Source organism: Nelusetta ayraudi, unplaced genomic scaffold (assembly GCF_046127955.1).
Source record: "Nelusetta ayraudi isolate G7.1 ecotype Tasmania unplaced genomic scaffold, CSIRO-AGI_Nayr_v1 ptg000002l, whole genome shotgun sequence".
In the NCBI taxonomy this organism is placed as follows: Eukaryota; Metazoa; Chordata; class Actinopteri; order Tetraodontiformes; family Monacanthidae; genus Nelusetta; species Nelusetta ayraudi.
The window spans coordinates 7,493,348-7,518,320 of record NW_027466052.1 but is presented as its reverse complement, the minus strand read 5'-3'; the positions used below and the strand labels follow the sequence as shown (position 1 = coordinate 7,518,320).

Here is a 24,973-nt window from a genome sequence, read left to right as displayed (position 1 = left end):
GTCCAGGGTGTCACCCTGTCTTCGCCCCATGACATCTGGCAGAGGCTACAGCAGACCCCCTGCTGCACCATGAGTGCAGGAGGAAGCGGGTAGAGAAGACGGATGGACGGATAATAAAGGACTGGTGGAATACACGCGACTGCGGCACTGAAGACGCCGGCGCTGGCATGCACTTTGTTTTTTTCGTCTCTTTATTTTACGGTTAATTCGCGTCACTCTTGCTCCCTTTTATGGGCAAAACAATAACCCCACGGTCTGTAAATTAAGTGTGGGCATTCCAGGAAGAAATTGGCAAATCCTCTATTTCGAAAACCCACTGAGGACAAAATGGCCAGGGAGAATCTCGCCCACGCTTTGCTTTGCTGTTGTTACTCACTATGCTGCAGTGATTGATTAGTTGAAAAATCTATAGTAAAGGCTTTGTTGTTGTCTCCCATCACCTGCGCAATTGCTGTCTGTTACTGCCTCTTCAGTGGCAGTCCACCCACCCATATGCAATTTCAATTTTTTTTTTTTTGTAAACTGGTTTTTAAAAAAACAAACAGTCTTTCTGGTGGGAAAATAAAACTTTTCGTCACTTTCTGCGGCTTCTGTGGTGGTTTGTCTTTGAAATTCAATGTCTCTTTTTCAATCAAACCTTCACGTCTCCCTGTGTCTCCATGTACGCTGTTGTGCCGCCAGGCTCAGCATAACGACTGACTCAGTTTGTTCAGCCCAGTTTTGAACTAATCTGTTCACCATTAGAGCATTAACCAAAGGCTGAGGTGTCTTTAGAAGTTGTTTGCCGTTGTTGATGCTGTTTTTGACTGAAAAACATCTGGCAACCATGAGACTGGAGCAGATGGCAAGCATACATTTATGAAAAAGGAAACAAAAAACAGTTGTACGAGTTGGCTGCTAGTCGAAGACAAACGGGGAAAGCTGCCGTCCGGTCGTTGGAGTTCAGCTGCTTCCTCTCCGCTCAACACACAGCGGATGCAGGACACACCAACTGGAAACAAGTGTGTGATAAATATCATGAAAAAAAAATCTCATTGGCAGCCAAAGCAGAAACGATTAATCAGCTTGGTGGGCGCCGAAGGCAAGTCTTCAAATAACAGAGTTTGAAGAATTAAAAGTGTGCATGATGTTTGATTATGTTGGAAGTGATATTATATTATACTATACCAGTAAATACAGTTCAATACTAATTGTACTAATACTAATACTAATCATTATACTATGCATACATATATTTCATTTGAATGACAACGGTTCATCTGTGTTATTACTATATGTGTATGTCAATTACAAATGAATAATAATGACAGGGTTTATGCTGGTTTCCTGTTTACAATCGTAATGGTTTATACAACACATGAAGTCTTAATTCAGTCATGAAACAATTCATTAATCTGTACTTATTATCGTTTTACACAGTAGTAAAAACAATTGGGGTCGGCCTTATATTTCTATTTTTACACATACTGCAGTACCCATTACAGTCTTTGAAGTAGTGTTAAGAGGTAAAACTAGAGCCCTTATTATTTTTTGCTGAACATGTAATCGATTATGGGATGGCATAAGGTCAGAGAAAAAACTTTTTTCAGAATCGCCTAAAAAAAAAGAGAAGAAGAAGAAGGAGAAAATTGGCCCGACTACATGAATCTCATCTTGCACTAACGGCTAAAGAGGGAGCGAAGCACGGGAGAGGACAGTGCTCCGCTGACCAGTCGTCCGTGCCCTCTATTAAAGCCGGGACCTTTTCCAGCGAATGTTACATAGGTCGGGTCTGAATAAAACACCGACTGAACTCCTGGTGTTATTAGTCTTTGGGGAGCAGAAATAAAGTGAAGTGTTCTGGTGCTGAGCGGCGCTGCCACCGCTGGCCGGCGTGCCAACTGACACAGGGGCCTCCGCCGCAACTCAGGCTCCTTTCCCGTGAGCTGTACAGAATCTTGTGCAGAGCTACATTATAATTACAAAGGAATATTTTTTTTTTCCATGGTTGCTTTTTTATTCTTTTTTTTTTTTTTAATTGAGCAATTTAAGACGGCTAACTGTGCGTTCGCCCACGCACGACTGATACACAAAATCTTGGACTTGCGCGCGGCAACTTCTACGATTTTAGTGGAAGTCACTTTGTGAGCCACCGAAAGATTTAAAAATATGCAAAACTGTTACATAACATTTCTAAATAATTAACTTCATTATGTGACTTAGACACCGAGTTGAAAATATAAATGCCTTATGTAAGGTCTTATATTATTAAAGGGGACAAGTTTCAGCGGCGACGTCCTGGTGTGGCTTCATAATTGCTGAAGAGATCTGGGCTATTTATAGTGGTGGCACCCTGTTGACACCAGGCACATTTCTATTATTTTGGCTTCTTACCAGATTACCAACTTACCCTGGATATGTTTTATCTTGTTTCATTTCTTACAGTGGGAGATTGAAGGAATTGAAGACAGAGGGATTAGAAGAGTGAATCATGGGATACGTGACCTGCCAGTGTGAAATATGGGAAGTCCATCTAACTTCCAGGCATCACTGTAGTACCGTTTGGGGTTCGGGTTACAAGTAGGTTAGTGTATAATGGTCACCATGACGCTAACAGTTGATGCCATGTACTTAAAGCTGCATTATGAAGACGTATGGATGGAACGCAAACGTATCTTTTAAATAGTCACCAAAAATGAGCAACTATTTTCTCGCCACTCAACAGTTAAAAAAAAAACATGACCGCAATTCATTGTAGGAAAATGTTCTGTCTGACCACCTGATTTAACTCTATCAACACAATGTTAAAATATCTTCAAAACAATGACTTCTGCGCACTTTTTAACGTGGCAAACAGATTTTCGCCGAGACAGAACATGAGCCACAATATCAGACAAGACATTTCCTTTATCCTTTTTTTTCTCATGAAACCCATTGACAAGTTATTATTTTTGCCACACACACACACACTGAACCCAATCTGAATACTTCCTTTCAATCATCTGTTCTTATCCATCTAAAATAGGAAGTGTAGCCAGCGAGGACATTAAGAACCTTCCCAGCAGTCTCTTCACAAATCAAGCCTGAAATATTCCCTCGTGTTGACCTGTTCGCTTCCTTTAACTGCGTCACTGAAGCCCGAGACAAGATGCTGATTGATTGCTTTCAGCAGGGGAGCTGTGATGAAAATATCTACAGTCCGATGGAGGGAAAAAGTGAGATAGAGAGAGAGAGAGAGAGAGAGAGGGAGAGAGAGAGAGAGAGAGAACGGAGTGATAAACACAGAAAGCAGCAGCAGAGACAGGTGGCTCCTTAAATATATTTCGTGGTCAAAAGTGACATTTGTGTTAACTCAGTTGACCTGAGCGGAGCAATTAGAAACCTCCCTGGATAGCATATGTATCAAGTATTAAAAAATAGATTTGTAACTAGGTCAACTGGTCTTGTCTCATAACATCAATATCCTTTTTTTTTTCTCTTGCCACAGAATACTCAGGATGTTCCATGAAAATAAGACGCGTTTTCAAAAATGGAAAACCCTGATGCCCAACTGATTGATTGAGGCAACTTGCGTAACGCCTCCAGTCTACAGCGCAGCGACTCCTGCGCTGGACTCGCTTCCTGTTGCCGTCCAACAATTCCCACCGATATTTACATGCGGCGTCGTGACTTGAAGGAGGAGCAGAGCGGGAAAGCGGCACGCTTGTAGATACAGTCGGAGGAGAGGCGGCAAACCGAAGCTTACGGGGGCATTGAGCGGCACGCCGTGACCACGCTAAAAACAAAAGTTTCAACACAGAACGCGTCTCCGCTTCACAATCGCTACCACAACAACTTTGTGCCACCGAGGTGGCGGTCAAGGCCCGAATGCAGCAATGAGGAGGTAGCAGAAGAGGAGGACAGCATCCTCCACCTGATCGCCTCTCCCGTCGAAGGAGGACGGCTGAGTCACAAAAAGACATTTTATCCTGACACAGAGCGAGTCCGGGCAAAGAGAGACAAACTGCTCCACCTCCAAAGACACGGACACATTTCTGGTTGCCGGTTCCAGTCGGAGCAAAAAACTTTATGAAAAAAACGTACTCCTCTAACTTGCATGAATTTTAAAAAAAAAAAAAGTCCAAAAAAAGGGCTACATGTTTATGTTACATCATTATATTATCATCTGTTTACATTTACGAGGACGTAAAGTTGTCACGCTGATAGAGAAAAGCAGCATGTCACTGTGGACACCACAAGACATTTTTTAACAGGTGGTGCCGGAGGCCATTAAACACCCACCCAGCCACACACACACACACACACACACACACACACACACACACACACACACACACACACACACACACACACACACACACACACACACACACACACACACAGGCACCGGGTGCATTTTCGATTACTTTATGATATGTGGTGCAAATATTGAATTTGTACGCGACAGAATCCAGCGTGGGATCTTCCAAGGGTGCTGCTGTCACAGTTGACAGTTTGTGGTCTTCATTAAGACGGCTGGCTGTGTTCGGCTTGACCAGGCCGCTGCAGCCACATGACAGCTCAGCTGAGCCCCATTACACAATGTTCGGGGCAGGTCTGATTTGAGCACCGGCAATGCTGCTTATTTTTTTTATTTTTTTTTGTCACATTCATGCCGTTCCAACTTTCAGGGTTGTTTGCATTTGAGAGAGGGACGACGTGGCACGCGAGTGGCTTTTTCTCCGTTTGTATGCAATGAAAGCAAGATGGATGTGTCTGTCGTTGTCGTTAGCGCTGTTAGCCTAAACCCGCGCATGCTCACCGGCCACTTTTATACTTTAATTGTCGTATTTTTTCTGTAACCGAGTCTGGACGTGTTATGCGTTCAGACATGTTGCTCTGCATCAGTTTGTGACGGTTGTGATGTGGGCAGCAGTTTCTCAAACACTCTGACCTGCAGCCCGTCTGGCACCAACAACCACATTCACCACATTCAAAATCCCAACACAATCCCTTTCTCCCTCCATGATGCTCACTTTAGACCTTCAGCAAGTCGCGTCACCACTTCTACCTGCATAAATGCATTGAGTTGCTGCCATGTGATTGGGTGATCTGTGTTAAAGGTTAAGTGTGTAATATTTGGAGATTTTGAGGAGAAAAAGCGACATCAAGTGGTTACATTTTATGCTGCAGTGCTCACCCTCCCTCTCCCGAGCTTGCCAGTGAACTACAGGAACACAAACCCTGGATACCTCGTCCACCTTTTTCTTCGTTGGTTCGTAGGCTTTCTTAGAAATATGGCAGTGCAAGATGGCAGCTCGTTGGGAGCCAGACCTTTGCTCTATGTGTATTCTTATGTATGTGGGAACCGCTCCATGTGGAGGAAAACCAAGTTACTGTTATTGTAAGGCGAGTGTACACTTTTACTCATGTATTTGGGCAGTATTTACCAGAGTTTTTACCAATATAAAATTGTAAATCAGGGCAAATATAACACACCGGTCCAATTTAACACTGCACCTAGATGTTGTGAATGGTTAGTATGTAACAGGGCTATACAAACTATGTGGCTGGAAAATGCTACGAGGCACCGTTTTTCACGACACATCGAGAAAGCAGCTGCCATTACTGATGGAGAGCTCGAGATTGTTAATGTTCCTCTGCTCTTCGCACCTACATTTCTGCCTTAAGGAAGCCGTTTTGATAACGCAGAGGTCTACAAGCTCGGTAAATCCAAGTTTTAACTGTACACACCAGTGGCTGCCAGTCGTCCGAGCTGAGATTTCATTCCACAGAGACAATGAGTTCATGTCGATCCTGTTCTAAACCAGTTACAAGTTTAGTCACAACTCGCGCCATTGTGTCTTATAAGTGGGTGTGAACTCTGATTAGTCAACCACTAACTACGACTCCGGGAGCGACAGCAACCAGATACAGCGCTTCGAATGCGGTCTTCAAAATTCGAAACTTTTATCGTGGGCACAAAACAGTGCTGGGCTGTGATTGCGCGGGGAGGACGTCATAGCAACAACCTGTAAGGTGAAAATAGATAATAGCGAGACGCCACAGGTGGGGGAGGGGGGGTTTAGAAGAAAAGAAAAATCTGATTAAAGACGCAGATGGATTCCGGGTACGGCGAGAGCAACTGTTGTACGCTCCCACTTTCAAGCAAACATTTGGTATGAAGTGATCGTTTCTGCTTTTTCAAAGCGAGGTTCGGGTTCACGGCAACGCTCCACGCTCTGCGCCGGGGTTATACAGTGCCGGAGGCATGGGAGTGGAGCGCAGAGCGAATCCTCCAACTGCGTTTAGCGGCTGCACTGCGTGGGCTGCCGGGGTCTTTCACGAGGCTTCCAGTAATGCCGGTTAATTGCAAAAAAAAAAAAAAAAATTTCTCCGGCCCCTCTCCGCTTGCATCACGAGTGGGCGTGTGGTGGGGGAAGAGGGGGGAGGGGTTTACAGCGGGGACAGGGGGGAGTGCGGGGGTGGGGGGGGGACGCATCGGCGGTGACAGAGTGCGGCGCTTCCTCTTCTTTAATTGTCATTCCCTGCTTGCAGGCACATCGCCGCCGCACATACCCCTTGGGAGAGGTTTCCCCGGAATCTACGTAAAAAGGATTCCTTCCCACGCCACGGTCTTAGGAACATCTCATTTTCATCCTCCCGCGCCTTGCTCTCGCTCTCTCTCTCTCACACACACACACACACACACACAGACTCCCTCTCACCCTGGCATTGTGTCCTCGTGTCTCCCTGTTCTCTCACTCCTCATTTGGTTATTTTTTTTCTTTCTGTTTTTCTTTTTTTTTTTTTTCCCTCGCTCAACTTCCCTGGGCTTCTCTCCATCCACCCGCACCCCTCCGCCCCCACGCGTCCTATAGATCCTCAGCATCTCCCTCGCACGCTGCAGGCGTGGGCTCCCACTCTGACAAATGACGTGCCGGGCCCACCAGCCTTGTGCGTGGGGGCGGGGAAGCGTTAAGTCAAGACGGAGGAAGGGATCCGATTGGACGGCGAGGCTCAGGGGTGTATCTCGGCGAGCGGCATCCGGGGAACTGACTCTCGGGGCGAGAAGTGCGAAACAGAGCGAGGGCTGCAACGCCACGTCACACCTACGGCGCGCCTTGAGAAATGATGAGTGCCGAGCCGAGCCGAGCCGAGCCGAGCCGAGCCGAGCGGTCAGTCTGTCAGGCAGCAACGTACATCACGGCAAAAAGATGATGCGGCTCGCCACGCTTGCCCGCGCAGCTTATGAAACTGTCTTTAGCCGCTCGGCTGGAGCCCGACGCCTTTTTTTGATAAATCACTCACGAGTGTTCCTCGGCCAGCTGCTCGGCCAGAGCGACGGCCGCCGGATCCCGGTCCAAGGCCACCACTTTGACTTGGGGAACCGTGTTCAGTATCGCTTTGGTATGACCGCCACCTCCAAATGTCATGTCCAGGACCACCTGCAGGCAGGGAGGCAAGAAAACAACACATTCCTCACACACCAGCACTCGGCAAACACTGTTAATCACCAGCGTGCTGCTGCTGTCACAATCTGACTGGTTCAAGTTGCTCTGACGAAAGCGTCCCCTCTGTGCACCGCCGGCTCTTTACATTTCCAGGGTGACAGTGGGGACAGCTCATTTTTATCCCACACGACATAAAAGACAGCACAGAAATGAGTCAAGCGCTATTATCAGTCGTGAGTCTCTGTGTCAATGCAGGCGAGGTTCAAGTTAGAGCCAAAGCGCATCCTGGCTGAAGGTTGATCAAGTTTTTTGTTTGTTTGTTTGTTTTTTTCTATCACTGGATGCACTGAATGAAATGCAGCAGAGAGGCGGCTGTCTTTCTGCACAGGTATGCCACCAATGTTCAGCTCATAATGTCATGTACCATTTTCATCAGCACATACTCGTAGTTTGTGAATAAAGAGTAACTAAGAGTTTAAATAGAATACATTAACGGACCCCACGTTTCTCATTTTCACATCGTTATTTCTCATTGTCTGATTGCAGCCTTGTTGCCAGGAATTATAGAAAAAAAGTCTCTATGGATCTCCAGAAACCAGCATAATTAGCCATGTGTTTACAACCTCTCAATAACTTCTTACTGGAAAGTGGAGCTTGGAAAAACACGGGATGGACTGAGACACATGCACAGGCGCATGTGACGACTGGCAGCTCGTATCTTTCTTTGCAACCTGCTCTGGACCAACAACGGGGGGGCGGGGGGGGGGGGGGGGGAAGCAGTTGAGCCGATGACGTCAAACTGCAGCACCTGGGCAGAAACTCGAGAGCCAAACATCAATCATCAATGTCTGCTGTGGACATTTTCATCTTCAGTGGAGGGAGGAGATAAAAAAAACAAAAAATATAATTTACACTGCACGTTATGCAGCATTTTGACAAAGTCTTGAAGTTTTGACTCATTCAATCTGATGAAAGCTTTCATGTAGGAAAATTATTATGAACCATCATGGCATTTTTACAGTGAACCTCCAGGAAATGAGGTTTGTCCTGAGAGAACCATTACAACAATGCAGCGTGGCAGAAAAATTGAGGAAAGTTTTGTTTAAAAAAAAAATCTTGATATTTATTCCCGCCAGTTCCGTCAAAAGCAGATCGCTTCAATGAATTCCCCTATCAATCCCTGCTAGGGACCACTTCATACAGCGTCACCTCCATGCAGAGCTTTCACAATCACTACTCGATCAGCACCAGTAACAACGCCAGTGGCTCCTCTCTGCAGCAAGGTGCCACAAGTGCTTCGTTTGCTGTTCACATTATTTACATGTTAATCCAACCGGCAGTGGGAAAATATCTGATTAAGAAGGAAAAGCCTCGACGCTGGCGGCCCGCTGCGGCATTGTTGACGCCGGGCAGGTTTGGACCTCACCGGGCGATAAAAGCCGGCCCTGCGAACGTGAACAATCACCCGGATTACACTTTTATTATGCGCGTGTGTGTGTGTTTGTGTTTCGAATCTCCGCCAGGTGGTTTGTTTCAACTTTAGCCAATGGCAGGAGACAGATGTAGAACGAGACGGAGGCGAGCGGCAGCTATTCCCCCCACAAATACATTAAACATGTCAGTCGATGGCGGCGGCGGCGGCGGTGCTGAAGGTGGGGTGTGTACGTGCATGTATGAGGGAACAAGTGATCAATGGCAGTTTCCTTCTCCTCCTTTGCAGCGCGCAGCAGCAGATGGGGAGGGGGTGTGGGCTAGTGGGATGAGTCACACGCATAATGAACTTGCCTGTTGTGCTATTCAATACACACACGCGCGCGCACGCACACACGCACAGGCAGGCACGCACGCATCAAAAAAAAACAGAAGAGGAAAACAGAAAAGCATACAGCAAAGTGGTCTCGCTGTAATCAAAACAGTCGACAGTAGCGCACGGGAGATGAAGCAGTCCTTGGCTGGAGTGTTTACTGCAAACGGCTTTTGTCACATCTCGAGAAAGTGACGGCTAAAAGAGAGGGACACGCGCACGCTGGCTCACACACACACACACACACACACACACACACACACACAAACACACATACATACACACACACACACACACACACACACACACACACACACACACACACACACACACACACACACACACACACACACACACATCATCTGCGTCAGTGATGGGGGGGTGCTTGCGAATGCTCAATATTTGTTGAGGTGGTTGGTTAGAAACAAACTGCTTGCCCACGAGAGGGTCGGGGATGAGGGGGAAACATCCCCCTTTACACTGTCAGATACAAGTCTCATTTGATCCTCCAAAAAGAAAATGAATGCATGCAAACATAGAGAGACGAATGTTTACAGGGTCAACTTCAGGGTGAATTGAAAAACGAGTCGCCTGCCTGCAACTTGACGCAAAGCGTGCGCTCATTTCAGAAGACCTGAGAGCCGCGCTAATTCTTTTCTTCCTTCTTCCCCTTTTCCTCTTTGAAATCACCTCCTGCTTCTGCCACCAGACCAGCGTGAACAAAGTACCTGAAGAGAATTTGGTTGCAATGGGTTTGGCATTTGTGACGGTGATGATGACATGACTGCACCACGTGGGAGTGAGTCATCCATCCACCCATTCATTCAGTCCGCCGCTTGCGCGCAGAGGGGTCACAGCTCGGCTCTCGCCCGAGCCGGGGCCTTCTGCTGGCTGCTGGGGGGAGGCTGGGTGGGGGTTGTGGGGGGTTGGGGGGGACAGGCAGACTGGAAAGAAGCCAGGATGCAATAAGGGGATGATCCCGGGCGCCAAATGCAGGGGGGAAGACGTCTGGAAGCAAGCAGACGGATCGGGGTGGCCCGTGTGTCTGTCCTGCGTTAGAGGGGCCTGTAATATCTGCCTTTCCCAGCAGAGGGAACAGGAGAGTCAGGAGCCGGAGTGGCGCAGTACAACTGCCAAAGCCGAGTGGTGCAGCGCACTTTCGGCACCTTTTCTCCCGAAAAGAGTCGGCTGTCCTCACAGGCGCGCTTCGACGCGGTCGGCTCGGACGAGACGGATCACTCACTGGGAGCAGATTCGGCAGCCGTCTCTCAGGGAGGGAGAAAAAAACTGTCATTTCATTTTTGTCCCCCCGCCCCTCCTCCTTCCGTCTTTTTGTCCCCCCCACCCCCTTCTTATCAAAGGCAAAAATAATATGCCGCAACCTGTGGAAAAAAGGGGCCTCAACCCCTGTCAACTTCTGGTTGAATTCATTAGGAAAAGGGGGGGAACCCGAACCCGAGAGAGGAGCGAGTGATCACCTAAATCCAACTTGTGACTCCCCAGCCCAGGTCAGTTACAGTGGGGGATCTAAAGTGTCATTGAGGGGAGTTTTTACAGCTCTGGTTACACACCGACACGCAGACCATTAGGGGAGACAGATACACAGGTACGGGATCGCTTTTCGAGTCGCGTCCGTTGCCATGGCAAGCGCGGAGGTAGCCGGTTTGCATTTCTCTCTCTGTCACACAAAGTTCACGGCGTGACGGGCTCGCGCACACCAACTTTGGCGCCGAGTTCGCCGATTGAGAGCGTGGCGCGAACAGATGGACGGTGGAGGTCGTGATGAGACTTTTTTTTTTGTTTCTGTTTTTTTTTCTCTCTCTCTCTCCCTCCCTCCCTCCCTCGCTCTCATGGTAGACAGTGGTCAACCTGGCCAGTGTCTTTGTACCTGACCAAGATTAGCATAGAATTAAAAAAAAAACAAACTCCCTCAAAAACACGCTTGAACGTGTGGACAACCTTCCCACATATTGAACTTTACCTCCTTTTCTGCGCTCTATTCAAAAAGACATTGCGACAGATGTGTACATTTGTCTGCAGGGTGGGTGTGTGTGTGTGGGGGGGGGGGGGGGGGAGGGGTTGTGAGGGGGTAAAGGGGGCAGATGGCAAATGGGAGCAGAATAGTTTTCAAAAGAGCTTCCTGCAATTACTCTGTCAGTGAGGATGGCGAGCGGCCGTGTCTGGGATGCGCGCGGACCTTTGGCCTCGCTAAGATGAATTTTAAATAAACAAGCTACCTGTGTGTCGGCGAGTGGGCGAGGACGGCGTGCGGGAGACACAAAAAAAAGTGATACGGGAGCCCGGCGATGTTGACAAAACTCTTTGCCAGTGGCCTCCTTCCGAGAGCCTCCCAGTGTGTTAACATAATCTCCCTTTTGTTCGAGGAATGCCGCAGAGTTACGACAAATACTTTGGTTCCTCAGCCATTCAGCGCCGCTTGCTGCCGTTTAAATAAAAAACACTCGCGGAGGTATTTGAGCTAGTTAGGGCAAGACAGCATGCGTGTAAAAACAGCATTTACCCTCTAAAACAACCATCTGCGATTTCGAATGTGCAAGTGAAAAGGTCACTTTCAGTCTGGAAGTGCATACGTTTAAAATATTCAAGCACTACTTTTTTCAATGTAAGAAATATATAGGCAGGCAGGATGCACATTTTTTTTTTTTTTTTTTATCAATAATGCATTTCGGGAAGTGAGATGGGACTCAGCATGTCAACCATTAAGGTGGATTTGAATGTTTTTCCCCTCATCCTCACAGATGAATCTGCACCAAATACGGGAATAAGGTCATTTTAAAATGAACAGTGACAACTAATATGCCTGTGACTGGATAGACAGACTTTGTAATACCTCATGCTTGTCCTTCTGCAAAGATGGATTTATCTCTCTGGGTGACATTTGAAAATGAGTAAAAACTTGGCATTGATCAGCTGTAAAGAAATCTCATGTTGCACCAACAACTCTGGTCCACAGTTAAATAATGAATCATCAATTTGACAATAATGATTCATCACTTTAAGATTGATATTTTAGCTTCGATACAGTTGTACAGTCACCTGCATGCATTGAAGCAGGTCTTCAATCCACCCACGGTTAGCCGAACTTTTTTTTGTTGTCTTTTTTGTGTTTTCTCTTTTAATCAGTGGCAATCACTGTCAGCTGCTGCAAAGTTTCTGCTACTAGCTGAAACACTGACTAGAAATGATCCCATTATCCAACACGCATTGTTTTACATGCACGACGTGCCTGCCACAAGCAATAACTTCTGAGTATAGCATAAATTCTAGCAGTGCTGCCTGACCTGACGGAGGTTTAGCCCTTCCTTTTAAAAGGTGTACATGAGTCATGTCAAAGTTTGTCAACTGTTAAATGAATGGCATGATTCAAGTGGCAAGTATCAAATAAAAACCTTTTAAAGTTTTATTTTAGGCTTCTTTCTTGAACTTGAGTGTTTAAAACAGACCCAATCAGACTGTCTACTACCTGTTGACGCAAGTTGCAACTACTTGAATCCTACTAACGATTCAAGAGCTATGTCACCGTTCATTTTTTTTTTTTTACCTGGGCCTTCAGGATGATGTGCAATATTTCAGAGCTGAAAACTGAGCGGCCTGACAGCTGTGCAAGATTTCTGTAAAAAAAACAAACAAACAAAAAAAACAAACAAGCACAGGAATCCATAGCAATTTAGCGGCCGTTGTGAATTTCTAAATTTCGGGATCAAAAGGTACATAACGTCTGGTATTTCAGCTCAACAGTCTATTCTTCATTAGAGGCATCCCTTATTTGGATTGGCTGTGACAGGACATGGGCTATTGGTCGGCTAGCGAGTGTGTTCCGAGTGTAGCGGAGAGAGAGAGGACATACTGGAAAACTATCTAAACAATTTCAAGAAGCTAGCCAGTCTGTTTGTCACAGTGTCTCCCATCCCCATATATGGCAAATTTCTGGCACAATCTGGTCTGTTATGAAACGCATAGGCATGGTGAAGTGCCTGTACATTCCGACTGATGTCACCTTTCTTTAAACCTAGGAAAGAATCAGAGGGCAAACTCTGGTATGGACACACGCACTTAAAGCCACTATATTATAGCCAATTTCACGTCACCATTTGTCAACCCAAACTCAAGTAGTGCAGCCGTGTAGGATCAATACTACAAAGAAAAATCTGTTCATAGCCTCCGACAAAAATGCTCATGATAAGCCGAGTGACAAAAGTGAAAGGTGACAAAAACAGAGCAGTCTGGAGGCTGGAACAAACACCTGGCTGGGAGTCTTCCCTTGAGTTTTGATGAACGCACCAGTCAGGTATTAGTATCATTTGTGACATCACAAAGGGATGATTTCCCAAACAGTGTGCTTGACAGTTTTTGAGCAGACCGAGTAAAACATAGGATGGAGGGATGGACTTCTTTCATTTCTGAAAAGCTGACTGACACTAAAGACACCTTAAATACTTCTTCACTCAATATTATTTTAATTATACTTTTGTGAAAATAATAAAAAGTAAAGGTAGAGTAGCTTTTGAATTTTACACATAGGATCATTGTGACATGTACAAAAGCTACAAACGGTAACTTTAATGTAATTGTCAAAGGTCGGGCAAAACATTGAGCTACAAACTTTGACATTGTAAAACACACAGTTGCACCGGTTTTGCTACCAAGTAAGTTATTTTCTACCCTGAGACAATTTTAGGGATATTGCCTTGCTTCTACAAAGAACTCTGTCAGATGGATAAAAATGTTTTGTGTAAGGACAGAGAGAGTGAAGCTCAAGGCCTGAAAAACAGACAGATAGCACAGACCTGCGTGTACAGAAACGATCTCAACTCAAAAAAAAAAAGTATTTTATTTATTTAAAAAAACAATTTAATGCACCGTGGAAAAGAAATCGGCTATGAAACATTAAACACGACAAAGCACTAATAGAGCCTTTTTGTCAAGCATTTAGGTGTCATCAACAGACACACTCGTATGTTTGTTCAGTCAGCAGGTGGGAACAATGTGATTGGTCGGTTTATCGCCTCGCAGTAGACCAAACAGAAGATAAATCTGATACCAACCAAGTTTGACATCTAAAACATCTACAAAAAAAAGTTTGTTTTTACCATTGGTCAAGCTAAATGAGCCCTCAGGGAAGAACGCTGCGTAACCTCATGAATAAAGAAATCCAACCTTGCAGGTACCCACAGGCGCAACCATAAAACAAGTTTTAAAGAAACTGCACTGAAAGTTAGGGAATTGTTCTTTCTCTTGGAAAATCTCTTGCTTTGATATTTCCAGTGTGATCAAGAGCCTTGCACATTCAGCCCAGGTGGTGCACATTTTTAATGCTTTGTACGCAAGTGTAGCGTGGCCGCTGTCCAAGGTGCTGATTCCACAACAACCGAGGATGACAAAGTATCACACAATACTTTACACAGTGGCCTACGTAGGTTTTTGTTTTGTTTAGTTTTTTTTCTACGTGATACGTCGTTCCTGACACCACCCTTCTGTTTAGCCACACATGGGCACATAAATGGAACATAAGCAGCACCCCCTTCAGACGGCATCTCCTCTGTGGGGATCAAACCCGGGGCACACACTACCACGTGTATCCACTTAGATAGATAGATAGATAGATAGATAGATAGATAGATAGATAGATAGATAGATAGATAGATAGATACTAGATAGTCTTCTACAATCATTTAGAAATATTTGTCACCTCTACCACTATTATTCTTTAATAAAAACCAGTGTGTGTGGAGGAGAACCCCCACCACTGTCCACTACAAAAAGCTCATAAAGCCAATGTCAAGCATCCGCCCACCATGAGGACTCCCAAGATGGGCAGCAACGCCATGTTGGTGCTGAGGGGAGCCCCGGAGGAATGGCGAGAGTAGGCACTTGTAACTTCTCCGACACTATGAGCCAGTAACTCAATATTTGCTGTACGTGGGCAACCCAAGACAGCGATTAGTCTTCTTCTGTTCTTTCCTCTGTCTCACAGTCCGCTCGCATGATTCCGGAGAAAGTAATCAGAGACTAATCGCATTTCCAAAATGCAAATTAATTTAGCCTTCATGAGAACTGTTTTGACTGACTGCGGTTTGGATCATAATTAATCCCGCTATATGCATATCTCACGGTGACCTCAGAATGGGGCTCGAGGTGTTGTTACAAACGTGTACGACAGTGTAGTTTAAGATGATGTGAATTTCAGTTTGTTTGTTTTTTTTTAATCTAAAACTAAAGTGATTTGTTCCAGACAGCATGGCATTGTGGAGATCTGGAGGATTTTGCTGTCAACTCGGAAGGTACTGAATGGGCTTTGAAAGAAATGAAAAGGGAGGGACCTCGACTGTGTGCATGAGTCATCACTTGCTACTCACCCCTCCCTCCCCCCAGCCACCCCACACGCCACCCACACCCCCACCAGCCAAACTGCCTATTTTGTCTTGCAGGTTAGAGATTTACTGAGCAACGCTTTCATGGCTGGGAAGATTTACCTTAGCATAAAGCTGAACGCAGACGCAGCAAGCAAGTGGCTGTGAGTTACGTGGCGAGACAAACTGCAGGTGTGACGCAGAGAGGCTCCAGACTCTTTAAACCACTTAACAGTCAGTTTGTTATCAGTTAAAAAGGGAAAAAAAAGTCAGTATGATTAGTGCTTGTGTACAGCAGAGATAGTCTAAGTCATTACAGACAAAACTATGCTGTTATAAAAAAAAATGCCTTTATTTTCTTCAGACTACAGCTGTCTGGCATTAGATAAGTGCCTGGAGATGCATAGAATTTTCAAGAATGCTACCTGCAGTCTTCCGTTAAGTCAGCAGCGTGGCTGCAGGATACACAGCGTGACATCAGCACAGGATACAGCCTCGCTGCCTCACTGTGCAGCTATATTAGGCAGGGCCAGGACTGAGATATGGACAGGAGGGCTGTGCCCTGTAACATCCTTCTTGTGACTTTGTTTAGCCCATTCACAAGGGTCACTGTTAAGCTCCGATGCTTAGGACATCAATTTCATTTTGCAATGATTAGACTGTCAACTTCAGTGTATATCATAGATATGTTCCTATGCTGGGGAGCCTGCTGCTGTAGTGGTGAGCATGGTCACTTCACAGCAGGAGGCTGTAAGTGTGCAGGTTGCATGTTGTCTCCATGGATGTTGGCTTGTCTCAGTAGTAGTCAAGCTTTCCTCTTGCAGTCCAAAGACATGCAAGTTGTGTTAATTGGTGACTCTCTACTGCCTCTAGTTGTGAAATGTGAGTGTGCCTTCATTTCTCCATTTGTCAGCCTTTTTACTGCATAGGCAATACACTAAACATTTATTCAATTATCTTATCTTATCTTATTTTGCAGTGTCAGTGCAATATCATGTTTTACTAAAGATATTGCACATGCTAGCGTCTGTAATTTTTCACTTTATCTAACAGAATTTACAGCCAAAATGATGACACAACAACAACTCCAAAAAAACATGGTCATTTCTGTAAGGCGTTTGGCAGGGCATGTGTACAAACGTGACACATGCGAGGGTGCCTCAATTTGACCAACACTTTGTGATAAAACATGTTAACAAATGCTTAGTAGGCAGACGTGCAAACTCAGAAACGATAGGAATAGCCACAAACTCTGACAAAAATGCCAAAAGGCTATTTCTTTGTTTTAACAGGAAACAGGAAATAAGGTCAAACATGATGCAGGAAATCTATTCAAAATGATTACGTGCTTCATTGCTCTTCTTTGCCACTCTCAAACATTCATCGTTAAGTGTGACACTACTGTCAATCTAGTGTGCCGAGGAAACAATGCAAACTATATAAAGCCCACAGCAAGACAGAAGGGGAACTAAAAAAGAGGGGGTGGAAGGATCTAACTATATTCATGAAATGTAAAGAGGCATCAGGAAAGATGGCTTTCTCTCCTGAAGGTGAATTTCATGGTTCTAAAGGAAGACAAAAGGAGAACAGGGCCAAGTCCATTAGGGAGCGCAAAAAAAAGAGCTAAGCTAAATGAAGGCTGCACGGCGGAAGACATGGGATGAGAGGGGAAAGACTTCTAGAGGCATTTCAGGGGGCGCGTCCAGTCGTATAGCTGAACAATGCGATTCCAAATGAAAGGAAGTAGGCAACGGTGGCAACGGCAGCGGCAGTCGAGGTGGCTTGGGGGTTGTTGAGCAGGGTCATGGTCAACCAGCCAATCAAGTTGGTGTGCTCCATAACTGCCGTTCTGTCTAGTGTAAATGTAATCTGTCTTTGTGCATGATGTGGTAACATCAACAAAAAAAAAACTAAACTTGATGTTGGAGACAATCTTTTGTATAATTTGCAGTATTTCAGTTGTATTTCCCTCAAAAGTGCCTTCAGTGGCCTGTCAGCGCTGTGAGTGATTGGGTGAACTCTCTGCTCAAACAGACCAATTAGATTTGATACTCAGTGACTCATCATGGCTGACCGCACACTTCACTCCACTTTGCTCCAGGCTCTTGTCAAAGTCAGGCCTGGAGGCCTGGAGCAAACTGAAAGAACGTCAAAACGGTGCCAACCAGTTCCAACATCACTGATGCTCAGCGAAAATTCAGTCAGACTATCCTGCATGTTCACCAATCACTGATAGCTTCCTTCTGTCCTGCAAGCTCAGCCCACCTGTAATTCAGGTCCAATGACAAACCCGACACATGTCCCTCCTTGGCCAATCAAGTGTAATGTCAAAATTTAGAAGCCCATTTTTTTTTTTACACTCATGTTACCATTCAGCCCGCCTCCACCTCTGACGCCATACCTCCCCATCAGTGCTGCCGTCAAAGGTTCTTGACATGTCATGAAGTCTCCAAGACAGCTCCTCATTATTGCCAAAGGTGTCAAGGCTCCAAGGGAAGGTAACCAGCTGGTCGGAGGGGCTATATGCTCTGGGGCCAACTCTACCATCTATTGGCCATTTCAAACAGTCCTGCTAACTATACTTTCCTCACAAGCCTCTCCTGACTGCAATGAAGTAAATACTTCTTCTTGGTCTTTTTCATGTTTGTTTTTTTTTTGCCTTCCTTTTTACCCATGAAGGAAAAGTGATTGGATATGGAACAGTGCTGAAAATGCAGTTGACACCAGTGTAAAGAAAAGTCAAAAAGTTCCGCTGATAGTGACATCCCAAAGGATACAAAATCTTTCCTCCACATTTGACTCCTACCCTGTTGGAGCAACGAGCTGCAGCATTGCCATGCTGAGGAATTGCTTGGTGATCTAGTCCCCCAAGCCAACCATTGATGACGAGTGCCAAGCAATGAGGCGATAGGTACCGTTTTTATCGTCTTTGCTGTGACCGGGTCAGGCATCAAAACCACAACCTTGCAGTCTTAAGGTCGACGATCTACCGCTAAGCCAATTGTGGCTGGTATACAGAAATCTAAACAATGCAAGCTCAATCCATGCCATCCATCAATGACCAATTATTAAATGACATCTCAACTTCATAATTCAGTTCTTTAACAGTGAAACTGAATAAAAGTATTATCTTATATTACTTGGGCCAGTGTAACCCTTATCACCGCTATTGTACTGCCACAGAGTGGTTTGGTTCTTTTAGACTCATCAAGCACAGAGCAGGAAACCTTGGTTTACCCGTGGAGGTAGACATGCCGTGTATGAACAATGCAAAGGAGGAAAGGAGGAAATGCTTGTTCGGGTCGGCAGTGTCGTGTTGTTTCAAGTGCACATACCCCTCCTGCCAAATTAATCAGCAAACAGAGTGGGCAAGGAGTGGGAGCACACCAGCTGAGAACAACAGCACTTCATTAGGATGCTGCTGGGAATATCTAACGTTGGCTACACAGATAAGGTCACTGATACTGACTTTTACCAGACAAGGTGCAGCAGACATTTTATAAAGATTATTTGGATACAGGGGCCCATGCTGCGAAGGCGCACCGGGAGATGAGCATATTGCACGTCGTGGGTGGGAGAATATCTACCTTCAACAGCCAATGCAGTACTTTTTTGAGTTTGAGCTCCATTTTCACTGCATGGGCAACATGCGAGCAGTGATGAAACCATTGCACCAGCACTAGCGATGAACCATTTTCACCATGATCACAACAGATGCCATGTCTTCAACCAATGAGCAAAGTGCAAGCCACGGAAGGACTCGCAAATCATTGTGCAATTCTGGAGCAGCGTCCGGTTCTGAAACATGACGCTGACATTGTTTGTCGTCTCTGTGTGAGCGTGGCCCTCGCAACTTGCTTTTGTGCAGCGGGGCGCACCTTTGATGACATTACACAGAAAGCAAGCACACACAGGCTGTTGTTTGCGGATCGGGACATTTTCCTCGACACCGCCGCTTGCACAAGGATCACTACACAACTCTTTTGTTTACAGTGTGGCCAGCAGATGAGCTCTTAAGTGTGGTCAGGCTTTGGAGCACGAGCGCAGTAAAACATAAAGGACATCTCTGTCGGGGCATAATTTAATGTAACCGACGAAAACATATTTTAGAACACACATTATTTTATGCATGGGTGTATTAATGTGCACACCTGTTGTTTTCCTGAGAGTCCACAGGTAAAGATAATACGAGGCCATCAAATATTTGATTAGGAAGGTAAAACAACACCTTGGGCTTTTCCCTTTTTTGTTTGCTGTTTTACAGAGAAGTGTCAAAGGTATTAAAAGCCTGATCAATCACAACTTAATCAAATGTAATGAAAGGCTGAAACTATTTGATGGAAAAAAACTGAAAAATGGAAATAGAATACAGCAAAAAAAAAAATCTAACTCATGCCCAAAATGTGAACATTGCCAAACAGCATCCCGGGTGCATTATTTTTCGACCAATTTGAACATATTTGAAAGAAACACCGCTGCCATCATGCTGTTGGACCTCACACAAACGCCGATTGAAGATGTGTTGCAGAAATGAGTCATCTAAATCCTGCTGTCCACAGGGCACACATCCCATTAGCATAGCAACACTCACATGCCAGGAACAAAATGTAAATACGGCAATAATATGCCGCTGTAATAACATCAGTTCAGCGAAGAGGACGGTTTCCAGTTCACGTTGCTGCTAAATTTAGCAATATTGGATGCATCTGAAAGAAAGACATATTTAATTTCAATTTTTTTTTTATTAAGGCTACAAGCAAATTTGACTCTCTAGCTAATACAACAGCAGGATGCCATTTCCATCCTGTGCTATGTGTTATTTGATTTGGTATATATCCATCAGATGTGATGAGATTTCTCTCTTCCTTGCCGCCGCTCTCACACGCAAGCCTGCGCATCGTCACAATGTTATGACAATTTCAATCGTTATTTGATAACAAAAAAGGCCTCATTTTGTAAGCATCAAATACAGGCAAAGCATTTAAAGTTAATTGAAAAATAATCCCGTGCAACGTTTAGCTTGGTAGGCAATGAACCAAAGTCATCAACATATCAAAAGGGAGGCAAGTCAGTGTATTCTGCATGGGCAGCGTCACTGAAGCACGTTTAGGTTAAACACAACCTGAGGCTGACGAGCGGGCGGGATGAAAAAAAAAAAAGACTCCGCAAGGCTCCTTGGCGCGTCTACTCAACCGGGCCGAACAATTTGGCCCTGTGTAGACTGAGGCGCCCCATTTGGCTAATGAAGTCCCAAACTGTCTACACACCACACCCCCACCCCACTCCCCACTATGAAATGTTCTACTCATGAAAGTAATGAGGCGGGGAGGGAGAAAGACGCTTCTGGCCACTGATAACCTCAGAGCATACTTGCAACCTTACGAGCCAAGGGCCTAATATCTGGCCGTCAATCAGCCCCAGCATCCCTGGCTGGAGTGTTTAATTACAAGGATCAATTATTTACCATCCTCCTCTTTCACTACTCGGTGTTCCAAAAAAGGAGTGTAACGGAAAAAAAAGAAAGAGTTGTGCTGAGAATGTTGCTGCACCAGAAATACGTATAAGAAAATAGGCTCACGGTATAGTGACATTTGTAATGTGCTGTGCATTCTACATTATTTAGCTAAATCAATTACACATAGCAATGACGTATGATGTTTTTCTTTAAGCGGACATGTCTAATCTATTTGACATGCCCCACTAATGTTTTTCACCTCAACAGCGTCATATCTCTTCTTTTTCTGGAGCCCACAGTGGCAGTTTCTCTCGACAGAGCTGGAAATGTCAAGGTGCGCAACCTTATGACAAAGTCCCCTGATTGAGGAAAAGGCCTTATTTAGTTCATTAGTGGTTGATCTATAATAGTAAGACATACGTCATTAATTTGCATCATGACCTCTGAATGTCAGAGACAATTAATGTCAATCAGCAAATTACTATTAATAAAAAGGACACAAGGAACGTTATGCCACCGCCCAACTGAGAATTTCACACTTGAGCATGTTAACTCTGAGGTGCTTATTGATAAACTGTTGTCTGACAGAGTTGTTTTAACCGTTTGGGCTTTGTTAATTTCACAAGGGGGGAGCGTGTAGAGACAGAAATGTGAGAGTAGGCAGCTCTTTTCTCTTTGTAAGGCAGTACAGGGTTTTTCCCCTGGAAACTCAGCTGATGGCTCATTAATCTGTTTTACAGGAGGTCCCCTAAGCAAGAGGCCAGCGCTGGCAGAAGACTCCACGTGCTCTGTCCTTTACGGCGCAATTACATCACCTGTATATCGAGGAAATTAAATTGCAGGTTCCACAGACGGCAGAACTTTTTAAAGGACTTTTAAGGATCAATATTTAAAAAAAATGTTTTTGCCAATGCTGTCTAACTAATCTGAGTCTCAAGTCTGTCAGGGAACTGACATGCCAAACTGAAGCTAAACCGTGCATTTTTGCTAGAGGCTGTAAACAAAGGTCTAAGGGCAGTTTTCTGGAGATTAAGTTTTTAGGATAAGTGTTGAGTTGATTTTTTTTAATATGAATAATTAAATTAGTGGGAGAGGGTGACACGTTATCACCAAAGTCATCCTGATTCATCCTGAGGGAGGAACATGAGTGTCTGACAAAGTTTACTGTAAGTCAATGACACAGTCAAGTCCAAGTGGTGAGTTACCCCACAAGATGTCCCAGGAACAACACATTATGACACACACACACACACACACACACACACACACACACACACACACTGAGTGAGAAAAAATTCATATATCGCTTCAAGTTTAGCGAGATTCTGATTGAGTAAACTGCTGGCAAAAAACAGAACAAAGATCCAAGAAGCATGGCGATTTGCATAGCAGGAGGAAATAATTAATATTGCGCTGGCAAGGCAGCACAAATTAGCCACTTATACAGACATGTAGGTATATGGGAGGTCACCGGGAAGTGAAAGGTTCCATTTACACACTCTGGTTTAACTGACACTATGATAGCTTAAGTACTCACACACTTGCTTATACATGCTGATTCAGCTGACAGGAGCATACCATATATTCTAGCGGTACCCTTCCCACTGCCACTGAAACTGTTTTCTGCTGCCCTCATTGATTCCAGGCACGGTTTGGCAACTGAAGTGGCTCCACTTACATTGGCCCATACAGAGCAAATGCTTTGCCATTGTTATTATTATTATTACTATCATTATTATTTATTTCTATTTCTATTGTTATTAGTCGCAGTACTAGTAGTAGTAGTCATATTAGCGGTAGTAGTAGTAATATTCGGTAATTTATTTTCTATCTATCTACACATCTCCTGCACTTACAGTCCTGGAGGTTTGCTGGAGCCAATCCCAGCTGTTGTCGGGTGAAGTCAGGGTACACAATTATTATTATTATTATTATTATTATTATTATTATTATTATTATACAACAACAACAACAAGAATATATTAATAATCTTGTTGTTGTTGTTGTTGTTGTTGTTGTTGTTGTTATTATTATGGGCTGGGAGGACCTGCAGGGGAGCGAAATTTCAGTGTGAAAAACAAAATGTTTTGTTTCCGAGTCCTAGTGAGCGAAGCCTGCAGTGTGCACAAAAAAACCACAAGACAAAATCATTGAAAGTGTTTTTTATAGCATCTGATTGGCAAGCTGTCTTGGGACAGTTGGCAAATGGGCGGACAGCGGAGGAGTTTAGAGGTGCTAAAGTTCAGGCAGGAGCGACGCAGCACTCTGTGTCCTGCCAACAGGACTACAGTGGCGCAATTCCTGACTAAGTTGTTGACCCGTGGCCCCCACCTGCCTTGACCAAGCATTATCGAGGGCTGAAGGTGGAGTGGGGTGAGGGGTGCGGCGTGTTCGCTTTCCTCTCCTTTGCTTGCCTGCCACACCAGAAGGCTTTTGACTCATGCCCATCTGTCTGGATGGTACATACATTAATCATACACTAATTGAAAGCCAAGTGCACTCTCCAGTGTGCATGTGCCTTTTAGTCATTGCACTTAAACTGTGTGAACTGACCTTCTGCCTAACCTGCTACAAACATCTCTCGCAAGGGTTAAACAAATAAATCACATATGCTTTACTTATGAAAAGCATACGGTGTGGAAATCTTTTTCAGAGATTCTAATTCAATACAGTCATTGGTATATATGCAGAGTTTGTCATGCAGTAGTTTTTACAGTCAATGGTGGCCTTTTAGAGGTTTGGATGAATCTCCACAGTGGAATTGGAGATATAATGAGGAAAGGTGTTGGAGGACACTGCAGGGTGTTTCCAATGTTCTGACACATATTATAAGTCCAAGTCAGAGTTGGTATGCCTCTCACATTACCACAGCAACCACAGCAGATTGGCTCACACTTTCTGGAAATGTGAATGCCATACAATCTTATTCTTTTTCTTCACCTTTGGGCTGTTGCCTTCAGAGGTGCCTCAGCCAATCACCTGCCTTCGTCTAACCCCCTCATCCTGGGCATCCTCTTTTCTTACGCAAATTTATAAACTTATAGTCATCTTTCACAAAATCCATAAATCTCCTTTTCGCTCTTCCTCCAAGCTACCTGCCTGCCACTTTGAACCTCAGTGTCCTTCTACCCAGATATTCACTGTCCTACTACTGAACATGTTTTGTCTCAAACAATCTCAGTTTGGCCATTCTGGCTACACATCCAAAAGCACCTGACGCGCACTGTAGCTCCGATGCCCTCACTAGTGATCCTGTCCATCCAGGTCTTTCCCAAAGAGAATACATCTCTGCTACCCCCAGTTCTGCATCCGTTTTTTTCTGATACACTTTCATTCACGAGGTACAGCAGGTTGTTCAATAAATAAGGACTGGTTGTTTGAGCACGACTTTCAGCTCTCACAATCACATTTTCAGTATTGACATGATAAGTGGTCAGTAGTACTGCTCTTCTGTACTCATCACTGTCTCATAATCCTACTATTAGTGAGGTATTGATAAACTAGCATTCTGATATGTAACACATTCATACAAGTGTAGATACAAACCAAACATACCTCTCCGCGTTGAATGTCTAAGTAATGGAGCACCTCTTTGAGCAAGACAGGAGTATGGGGTGGCTTTTCAGCGGAACCAGAAGGCGGGTCTTTGGGCGTGTCAAGTGCACCACGCGTGAAGCCAGAAGATGCAGAAACTGAAGAACAACGCTCTCTTAACCAACATGACCACCTCGGCCTCCATCTGGTTCGATTTGTTCTCCATATTAGTGTAACTGAGCGCACACACTGGTGGAAAGCCATCACATCTCAAGGGTTCTGAAAGAAAGAGGACTTTTTTTTTTTACTGTCATTCAGGAGAATCATGTTAGCTTACCTTAAAAAAAAAAAACAGCACAAAAAATGAAGCATTTAAAAAGGTAAATGCCAAATAGCC

General features: G+C 44.8%; 2 protein-coding genes across 2 annotated transcripts in view; one reads left to right on the top strand and one right to left on the bottom strand.

The window, feature by feature from the left end:
• Window positions 1–24,973, bottom strand: part of mettl15 (methyltransferase 15, mitochondrial 12S rRNA N4-cytidine) — a 33,438-nt gene that overhangs the window by 7,131 nt on the left and 1,334 nt on the right. Inside the window, exons 2-3 of the mRNA XM_076020682.1 lie at window positions 24,598–24,855; window positions 7,270–7,406 (exon numbers count right to left, since the gene is read on the bottom strand). Of these exons, the coding sequence (XP_075876797.1) occupies window positions 7,270–7,406; window positions 24,598–24,840 (380 nt within the window). The 5' untranslated portion in view covers window positions 24,841–24,855. The remainder of the gene's footprint in view (window positions 1–7,269; window positions 7,407–24,597; window positions 24,856–24,973) is intronic.
• Window positions 18,912–24,973, top strand: part of LOC142884804 (large ribosomal subunit protein P2-like) — a 69,521-nt gene continuing 63,459 nt past the window's right edge. The window contains exon 1 of the mRNA XM_076020721.1: window positions 18,912–18,934. The gene's annotated coding sequence lies outside the window, so the exon portion shown is untranslated. The remainder of the gene's footprint in view (window positions 18,935–24,973) is intronic.